Genomic DNA, 9622 nt, shown 5'->3' with positions numbered 1-9622 from the left:
TAAATTAAAAATAATAATTAATTGCGAATTGAAGTAATTGCATCATTTTTAATATATGAATGTTTTAGCCGAAAATCAACGATTATAATAAATTTACAAAATATTTATATCGTTTAGAGTATATTTAATAATTATATCAAAGATAGACTCATTTATTTAACATACTAAATATTTGTACTATTCATCTTACTATTTATTTAACATACTAAATATTTTAATTTCCTAATTATAAACACATCTCATTAAATAATCTCAATATTTATTTTAATACGCAAAGTTTACATTTTTAAGTAATACAGAAAGTATGCATGTAATTTTGTGCAAATAATTGTATAATTGCTACAAGCTAATTAATTGTAAATACGAGAAGATTGTTTATTAAAGAAAATTAAATCTTGATACATAAAATGTAAATATATTGAATTATTAAGTTCTGTTTAATAATTTTATTAATTATCTTCTTTAAAGCAAACGTGAATTTTGATTGTGTAACTATAATTTAAATGATTGTTATAGTTTGATATTATATTTTTAATTTACATTTTTAGAAATGTAATTATTTTATAAATAAATAAATCGAAAAGTTTATAGAAAAATAATGATAATTTATTTCAATTAAATATTTTGTTGTCTACATTTACATAACTGTTAATTATTTTTTAATATTGATATCCGGATTGTTGGTTGAAGCTAGGTTTGGCTGGACCAGATTGGAATTGCTGAGAAGATGGACCATTGTAGTAAGAAGCTTGAGCGTTTCCGTTGTATCCTTGGGAAGAAGTTTGTGCAGCGTTCTTAGCCAAAGTCTGGATTTCTTCGGCGATGTGATCACCGACTGGACGGAAACCGTTTTCGTCGGCTACGTAATGAACGGTGTAAGTTTTACCATCATCACCCATGTACGAGTAAGATCCTTCGACAGATTGAGCTCCTTCTTGAGATCCATCGTTTTTCAATTCACCGGTTTCTTGCTGGGAGATTTTGTTCTCGGTTTCGAATCTGTAAAGAATGTTTGTTAATTGTAGTTAAAGTTGGATGTAATTTCAGGTAAATTTACTCGAATTTGTATGATCCATCTCCTTGGTTTTGGTTGTTGAAACGAAGGATGGAGGTTGGGGCTCCGTACTGACCGGAAGGAGCTCCGTATTGTCCTGAAGGAATGTTGGATTGTCCACCGAAGTTCTTAGCTGGAGCATCATATTGAGTGGATGGGGCTTGAGCTCCGAAGTTGTTGGATTGAGCGAAATGTCCGTTGGTGGAAGGAGTTCCGTATTGAGTGGATGGAGCCGATGGGAATCCTTGAGAACCAAAGTTGGTGTTGGCTGGTAAATATTTAGCAGAAGGAGCGTTCAAGAAGTTTCCATTCCCACCAGCAGTTGGGGCATTGCCTGGAGGTAAATAAGTGTTCTCCAACGTCCAGCCGCAACAGCAGCGAACAAGCAGGAAGCAATAAACTAACAAAATTAATTAATTAATTAATCAATTAACAAAATTTGTTATAATTGCATTGAACTCACCAATTTCATATTTGAGATGTTTGTATTGGAAGAGATCACAATTGACTGATGATCCTGCATTGATCCTCTTCATCTTTTATACGTGATTCAATGAGGTCGAAAGACGATACACTTGCACTGGATTTTCGGTAACGAGCGACTCAAGGTGAAAGTAATAGCGCACATTTTTTGGTACAGATTATTTAACATTCACCTTCACTCGCTCCAACTTCGAAATCAAATTCGCAATTAAGCGTTTACATACGAAATCAATTAACAGAATTATCCGATAAACAAATCTTTTCGAAATTTCATCTTCGCCTTGAAGATGTCTTTACGCAAGAGAGTGCTCGTAATAAAAATAACTATACTTGTTTACTAATTAAAAACAAGAAGAGCACATGTATATAAGGCAAGTACCGAAATGCGAAATCAACATAAAGTCTTGCAAGTTTGATAAGCGCACATCCAATATGATGAAATTGGTAAGGTTTTCTTAAAAAAAAAACACTAATTTTTGAGAGATTAAAAATCGATTACGTTTCTAGATTTTGGTTTCGGTTTTGATCGCCTTTGTGGCTGCTGAACCTCCAGTTCCCGTTTACGGACCACCAGAAGTTAAACTCCAGAAGAATTCTGAAATAAGAATCCTCGATTACAAGAACGAGAACAACGGAGATGGCTCTTACAGATTCAAGTTAGTAATTATATTGAAAAGCAAATTCATTTATTCTAACGTTTAATCTAATTATTTCTTTGCAGTTTCGAGACTGAAAATAAGATTACGCAACAGGAATCTGGTGAATTGAAGAACGTTGGAACCGAGGATGAAGTTATCTCAGTGGAAGGATCTTACTCTTACGAAGGACCGGATGGTGTAACGTACACTGTACACTATATAGCAGATGAGAATGGTTTCAGGGCTTTCGGAGATCACATCCCGACTCCTCCACCGACCCAAGGACAAGAAAACAAGGATGGTTACAAATATGAAGCGAGAAATTTGAAATCCGAAGATACCGTTGAGATTCCAAACGCTGAATTGGTTGAACCTTCTCAACAAGATGTTAAACAGTCGGAATTTCAACCTGCCAGAACTCCAGGAAGGAAATACTTGAGCCCTGATGTGAAGCAACAACAAGGATATTGATTATAAAAAACCTGTTCGATTTATTTATTGATGTATATAGAGAAAGAAATATATTTTCATATTAATTGCATATAAAACTTGTTTTTTACTTGTGTAATAACAAGAAACGTTTCAATTATAATTTATAATAGAAATTACAAAATATTTCATGAATACATTAAAAAAAACATAAATAATTACTGTTTATAATGTAATAATATATTTATAATATAACATTTTATGAATTTAATTTAAACTCAATTTTGATTATCTCAATTTCATTAGTTTTACTTAATTGTTATTTTTAAATAATTCTATTTTGTAATTATTATAACTCAAGATAACTGTTTTATTATAGCAATCACAGTTATTAGTTATAAGTAAATGTATTGTTTATAACATAATCAAACTTATTGAATTAAGTATACGTAATGTATTGTAACAAGAAACGTAATTTGTTTAATCCTATTACAGATATTGTTTGTTAACATTTAATTATGTTATAATTAGAAATAAATTATTGTTAATTATATTCACTTGGAAAGTAAATTTAAAATTATTATGAAGTAAAACATTTATGATATTAATGAAATAATCCAATTTTATATTAATTATGATATCAACTGTCTTTTATGAATTTTCAAATATGTAAGCAATTTGTTTGAAATGTTTTTAAGTAATAGTAATTAATTAATTTTTGGTATATAATCAAAAAAGTAAACCAAATATTTATATATATAAAATATGTTCATAATTTATTCACAATTTTCAATAATTTACAAAAGGTATTTGTTGCAGGTGTACAGAAATAATTTGTTTAATATTGATATCCGGATTGTTGGTTGAAACTCGGCTTGGCTGGACCAGATTGGAATTGGTTTCCTTGATGAGCAGAGAATCCTTGTGATTGTCCGTTGCTGTAAGTCTGGGCATTCCTGTCGTATCCTTGAGCACCGACCTGAGCGGCGTTCTTTGCCAAAGTCTGGATTTCTTCGGCGATGTGTTCACCTTCTGGACGGAATCCGTTCTCGTCGGCGACGTAGTTGACGGTGTAAGTTTTGCCATCGTCTCCCAAATAGGAGTAAGATCCATGAACGGATTGAGCTCCTTCTTGAGATCCGTCGTTCTTCAATTCACCGGTTTCTTGCTGGGAGATTTTGTTCTCGGTTTCGAATCTGTAAAGAATATTTGTTAATTGTTATTCAAATTTGCATGTAAATTCAGGTAAATTTACTCGAATTTGTATGATCCATCTCCTTGGTTTTGGTTGTTGAAACGAAGGATGGCAGCACCGGCTTCAGCGGATTGGTACTTGGTTGGGGCTCCGTACTGACCGGAAGGAATGTTGGATTGACCACCGAAGTTCTTGGTTGGAGCACCGTATTGAGTGGACGGGGCTTGAGCCCCGAAGTTGTTGGATTGAGCGAAATGTCCGTTGTTGGAAGGAGTTCCGTATTGAGTGGATGGAGCCGATGGGAATCCTTGAGAACCAAAGTTGTTCCTGCTGGAAGCTCCGAACTGCGAGTTGGTGTTGGCTGGTAAATATTTAGCAGAAGGAGCGTTCAAGAAGTTTCCATTTCCACCAGCGCTTGGGGCATTACCTGGAGGTAAATAAGTGTTCTCCAAACGTCCAGCCGCAACAGCAGCGAACAAGCAGGAAGCAATGAACTAAACAAAATTAATAAATCAATTAACAAATTTCAATAATTGTAATTACTTTATACTGACCAATTTCATGTTTGAGATGTTTGTATTGAAACAGATCGCAATTGACTGATGATCCTGCTTAGATCCTCAGCATCTTTTATACGAAAGTTAAAGGAGGTCGAGAGATGATACACTTGCACTAAATTTTTGGGCAACGAGCATATCAAGGCCGCAGCAGTAAAAGTAAAATTACATTCTTCTACTTACAAATTATTTAACATTCTCGTGAGCAAAATCGTATCTTCTTGAGATATAAAACCAATTAAATATTTATATAATTTTAAATGAAATCCGTTCAATTCTTAATTTTAATAATTAAGATATTTTTTAATACAATAATTTAGTAATTGATCAATTTTCAAAGACGCGAGATAATTAATTACCTGCAACGACTTTACAAACTTTCATTATTAAAACATCACTTTTTTATATAAGGAAATTCTCACTTCTAATTACATCGAAGTTCATAAAAATTCGCAAAGTTGATGCCGATAATCAAAGTTCAATTTCATATCGGTTTTAATTACATCTTTTGATCGGTGTTCAAATTAATTTCACATATTTTAATTTAAAAATAAATCTCAAGGATAAATCAACATTACTTATTTTATTTTTTATTTTTGAGAACATTTACATAAATTCGCACTTTAAATTGTATCGATGCATCTGCTTACGATCAAGGTGATCCTCTTATAAAAAAAATAAATGTAGGAAGAAAGAATTAAGCAATGATTAAGTACACTTAATTAGATGTATTCTGCTTCTTTTTTGTGTTCTTCCAATTGCAAGTTGATGGCTGCAAAAACGTGCCGAATGGAGATTAATTATTAGAGATTACTTTCACCTAAGAAAGATCCTTCTTCGCCAAACGTGTATTTCGTTGAAAGTATTTTAACATTTACAATCTGCTTCTAATGACTCAATTGAACAAATATTCTACATACAGTTTTTTAAATTTGAACACAAGTTTTTTTATAGTCTTTAATTAAATCGTTATTTGTTGCAATTCCAATCGATCAATAAATACACAAATCTAACTGCATTAACATTGATATTTCTTCATCCTACAAGAATGTTTACATTCTTTTTTTGAGAAATTATTAATAAAAAATAATGAGGAAATGAAATAACTAAATTTATCTATTAAACTATATTTATTATGTTATTATTTACGTCTTCATGTTTTATTTAATTACTCTATAACTACGTAGATTAATTAGATCACTGAAAGTGGATATTAAAGAAAAACTTATGAGCTTTCGAACGAGCCTACTAACAGATTTGTGATGTTTACCATTCTTCTGCAATAAGCTTTCAAAAATGAGCAATACCAAAATATTTATCAGGTGCACATTTGGTTGCATAAATTACAAAATTACTAGGTTTATAATTAATGAAGTAGATAATTATAGTAATTGTTAATTAACAATAAAACCATTTATTGACTTAGTAAAATGTTACAAAATCTTAAGAAAGTCATATAATTTTTATTTCTTTTAATATTAACTGAGTTAATTATGAATAAACTTTTCATAAGAAATTATTTAATTATTTTCATTGTTAATTTAATCAAATTGTATAAATACTTTACTTTAGTATTTTTTCTTCGATTTTGAAGGATTCTATTAAAAATAAAGTTATATCTTGGATAATTTTATGAGAATAAGTTTTATTATTTATACTAATTTTGTTACATTTTCTTTTCGATCTTAATTTCAATATTGGTATCCAGATTGTTGGTTGAAGCTCGGCCTGGATGGAGCAGAGTACAATTGCTGTGTGGATGGAGCGTTGTAGTAAGAAGCTTGAGCGTTCCTGTTGTATCCTTGGGAAGAAGTTTGCGAAGCTTTCTTAGCCAAAGTCTGGATGTCTTCGGAGATGTGATCTCCCATTGGACGGAAACCGTTCTCATCGGCTACATAGTTTACAGTGTAAGTTTTACCATCATCTCCTTGATAGGAATAAGATCCTTGCACGGATTGAGCTCCTTCGTGCTTCAATTCACCGGCTTCTTGTTGAGAGATTTTGTTCTCAGTTTCGTATCTATATAAGAAAATTTAGTTTTATTTCAATATTTTCGTATATTTTATAGTTAACTCACGCGAATCTGTAAGAGCCATCTCCTTGGTTTTGGTTGTTGAAACGAAGGATGGAAGACCTAGCCTCAGCGGATTGGTATTTGCTTGGAGCTCCGTACTGACCAGAAGGAAAGTTGGAATGTCCTCCGAAGTTCCTCGATGGAGCACCGTATTGAGAGGATGGGGTTTCGGCTACGAAACTGTTGGATTGGGCGAAATGACCGTTGTTGGAAGGTAAGTATTGAGTGGATGGAGCCGATGGGAATCTTTGAGAACCAAAGTTGTTCCTGCTGGAAGCTCCAAAATGCGAGTTGGTATTGGTTGGTAAATATTTAGCAGAAGGAGCGTTCAAGAAGTTTCCATTTCCACCAGCACTTGGGGCATTTCCTGGAGGTAAATAAGTGTTCTCCAAACGTCCAGCCGCAACAGCAGCGAACAAACAAGAAGCGATGAACTAAACAAAATTAATTAATTAATTAATTAACAAATTTGTTATAGTAATATTGAACTCACCAATTTCATTTTTATTGAGATGTTTGTATTGGAACAGATCAAAATTGACTGATGATCAAATTAGAATCCTCCGCATCTTTTATACCAATTGAGGAGGAGTGATGATACACTTATTATTTTCGACTAAAACTACTTTCAAGGACAAGTAAAAGTATCCCAATATTGTTACAGATTTTATTAAACTCAATTCGTGCTCAATTAAAATCGACTCTTCACAATATTTATTTACTAGTGGAGCGTATTTTGGGCATTGCGCCATAAATCCAACTCCAAAATTTAATTGATTTACGCTCATGCAAAACGCATTACGTAATAACGATCACTAATTTATAGGCACAATTCGTTCATTTTTCCATCAATACGTACTCTGCTTTTAGAGTTCATTTAGTAAACATAATTGAAACAGCATTTCGATGAGTCAATTTATTTAATTTCACTCATATTTTAATAGTTTTATTTGTAGTTTTCATTAATTATTATCTATTGGAGTACTTTCAAAGAGTTGCGTAAAAATTGATTTATAACAATAGTTTGTTCGTGTTTTATTTAGTTTTATGAGTTCATTGGTAATTGCAATATTTGAATAGAAATAAAGCGATGACTCAACTTTAATTTCAGTTGGTTAATTAGAATGTAAAGAATATAAAGAAACCAAAGAAAAATATAATAACTTTATAATATACTGAAGTTATTTGTAATAAAAAAAATAGAAACAAAGCAAAGACAAGACTTGCGTGTATTAATCAACGTTTCCCTAGTGTCTGCAGTAGTTAATCTTGTTATACTATTAATTGGAGCAAAAAAAAGGTTTTGGGTTTGTGAAAAGGAACAGAATTGTGGCGTCCAAGCCCTTTTTTTTATCTTAGTCCTTGTAACGAATAGCCCGTGTTTTTCAATACACAAAGAGAAGAAGTGGAACAGCTAGAAGCACGAAAAATTATCTACCACATCCTTCGCACCGCAATAATATTAATTCCTTTGTGTATGGAGAAAAATCACCGGAAGAGACTTCGCTTAATTAATCTCAGTTCATTTATACTTTAATTAAGACGAATTGCGTGAAATTTGTCAAATAAATTGTTTCTTTTTCATCAATTTTAACTTAAACTTTATTAATAACAAACAATAAATGTAAAAATACGTAAATTTATTTATTTTTGTATCGAAATTACATCTTTTTTTTAGAGAGAATTATCATTGAATTTACAAACAGTTTGGGTGTTTAGATTTTATGTGAAGATACGGCTAATGATGTGTGATTTTCTTGCAGTAATAATAGTAATGATGATGATAGTTGAACCCGATCAAATCTCGCGCAGAATTCGCCTCAAGCCTCGATTATATAATTGCTAATTATATCCGTGATTTCGAAGCGATCTCTTTGCATCACATCACGATCATCCTTGGGTGAGAACGAATTCAAAAATTTAGTGTTTTTCGAATTAGGAAACAAAACAGATTCTCATTATTAAGAATAGAATTTGGTATTAAATAATATGTTATATATTTGTGTGGTTCTCGTAATAAATCTTTGTTAAATATAAAGAAACTAACAAAAAGAAATATTGTGTTTTGGATAATTAACTGTTAGTTATTACTTAATGTCTAATAAAATTATACGCAATTATGTGGAGATGAAAGAAGTGAATGTGAGCTGGAGTAATTTCTAAAGCCGTTCACGGTGAGTTACATGATGCGAGTCGCGAGTAAATTTGTAGATTTAATTATTAAGTTTTCGGCGCGTTTTAAGCGAATTTATACGCCCTTCCGTCCTGTCTCTTTTCCTTTTCCTCTTTTCTTCATTTCATTATTTATGAATGTCGGAGAAGCGAAGGTTAGATGATGGAAGTCTACAAGATTTGTACATGCGACACAGTGTTGTATGTGCACTTCGTCTCGGAATATTTAATATATGTTCTTTGTTCGAATGTCTGTGTCGTAACTTATGAATTTCGCGACACATGAGGTGGAATTCTCGACGGTGAATTTCATTAATTCCCACTTTCTTTTGAATTTCCGTACGACGAAGTTCCGTATTCCCAAATGGGAGAGAAGGGTCGAAGTTTAAGTGCGTTGCGAAGTTTTCGGAAAACGTTCTCTTTGCTTCCTTCTCACATCACGTAATTTCCTCTATTCGTCCTTTTAGTAATGCACCACCGCTGCTTATGATTCTGATATCATTGCTGTAGTAGCTGCGAGGACGACTGCAATCGGCGTTTGCAATCCTATCTGGACGTGCTACTTTGATGTCCTCTCTTCAGAGCGTTTAATTAAAACCGTTTTTGGTGTCATTACGTATATAACCTTCGCTATTTTCTCGCGTTAATCTCCTTTGAGAATAACTCCAAACTTCCTTTATTTATTTACTCTAGTTAAGTATAGTATTTATGAGAAAACAAAATGCAATTTGTAATTACTAAATTTGCATCAAATCGAAAATTTTTAAATTAACGCAGAAAAAGCAGTGTTTTCAAAACTATAATAGATAGAATGAATTCAAAAGATGCATATGAAAGCTGAATGTTTGAGAAATGTAGCAAGTATTCATATATTACTGTGGATTTATCCGTTTGGCTGTAATTCACCTTCAAAGTTGAAATAACGCTAAAAAAAGCAGTGTTTTCACATTTCATTGATTTTCTCGAAAAGTATAATACACAGAATTAATCCAAAAGATGCATATGAAAGCTGAATGTTTG

At 32.1% G+C, this 9622-nt stretch overlaps 4 protein-coding genes across 4 annotated transcripts; 1 reads left to right on the top strand and 3 right to left on the bottom strand.

The window, feature by feature from the left end:
- Nucleotides 1–659: 659 nt before the first annotated feature.
- On the bottom strand, nucleotides 660–1590 carry LOC108561728 (pupal cuticle protein 20-like). The gene is made up of 3 exons (XM_017919802.1): nucleotides 1518–1590; nucleotides 1058–1454; nucleotides 660–999 (listed from the first exon to the last, which is right to left on the bottom strand). Exons 1-3 carry the CDS (start codon nucleotides 1588–1590, stop codon nucleotides 660–662), a joined length of 810 nt encoding a protein of 269 aa, XP_017775291.1.
- A 307-nt stretch (nucleotides 1591–1897) lies between these two features.
- LOC108561727 (flexible cuticle protein 12-like) lies at nucleotides 1898–2646 on the top strand. The gene is made up of 3 exons (XM_017919800.1): nucleotides 1898–1981; nucleotides 2045–2193; nucleotides 2259–2646. The coding sequence occupies exons 1-3, from the start codon at nucleotides 1898–1900 to the stop codon at nucleotides 2644–2646; spliced, it is 621 nt and encodes a 206-aa protein (XP_017775289.1).
- A 796-nt stretch (nucleotides 2647–3442) lies between these two features.
- On the bottom strand, nucleotides 3443–4362 carry LOC108561726 (pupal cuticle protein 27-like). Its single transcript, XM_017919799.1, has 3 exons — nucleotides 4354–4362; nucleotides 3860–4293; nucleotides 3443–3800 (listed from the first exon to the last, which is right to left on the bottom strand). The coding sequence occupies exons 1-3, from the start codon at nucleotides 4360–4362 to the stop codon at nucleotides 3443–3445; spliced, it is 801 nt and encodes a 266-aa protein (XP_017775288.1).
- A 1685-nt stretch (nucleotides 4363–6047) lies between these two features.
- Nucleotides 6048–7047, bottom strand: LOC108561725 (pupal cuticle protein 27-like). Its single transcript, XM_017919798.1, has 3 exons — nucleotides 6924–7047; nucleotides 6434–6864; nucleotides 6048–6375 (listed from the first exon to the last, which is right to left on the bottom strand). The coding sequence occupies exons 1-3, from the start codon at nucleotides 6930–6932 to the stop codon at nucleotides 6048–6050; spliced, it is 768 nt and encodes a 255-aa protein (XP_017775287.1). The 5' UTR covers nucleotides 6933–7047.
- Between the last annotated feature and the right edge of the window lie 2575 nt (nucleotides 7048–9622).

The sequence above is a fragment of the Nicrophorus vespilloides genome, unplaced genomic scaffold (assembly GCF_001412225.1).
Source record: "Nicrophorus vespilloides isolate i.1.1-1 unplaced genomic scaffold, Nicve_v1.0, whole genome shotgun sequence".
Taxonomy (NCBI): domain Eukaryota; kingdom Metazoa; phylum Arthropoda; class Insecta; order Coleoptera; family Silphidae; genus Nicrophorus; species Nicrophorus vespilloides.
The sequence above is the reverse complement of the archived record's forward strand: the minus strand, read 5'-3'. Positions and strand labels throughout refer to the sequence as shown.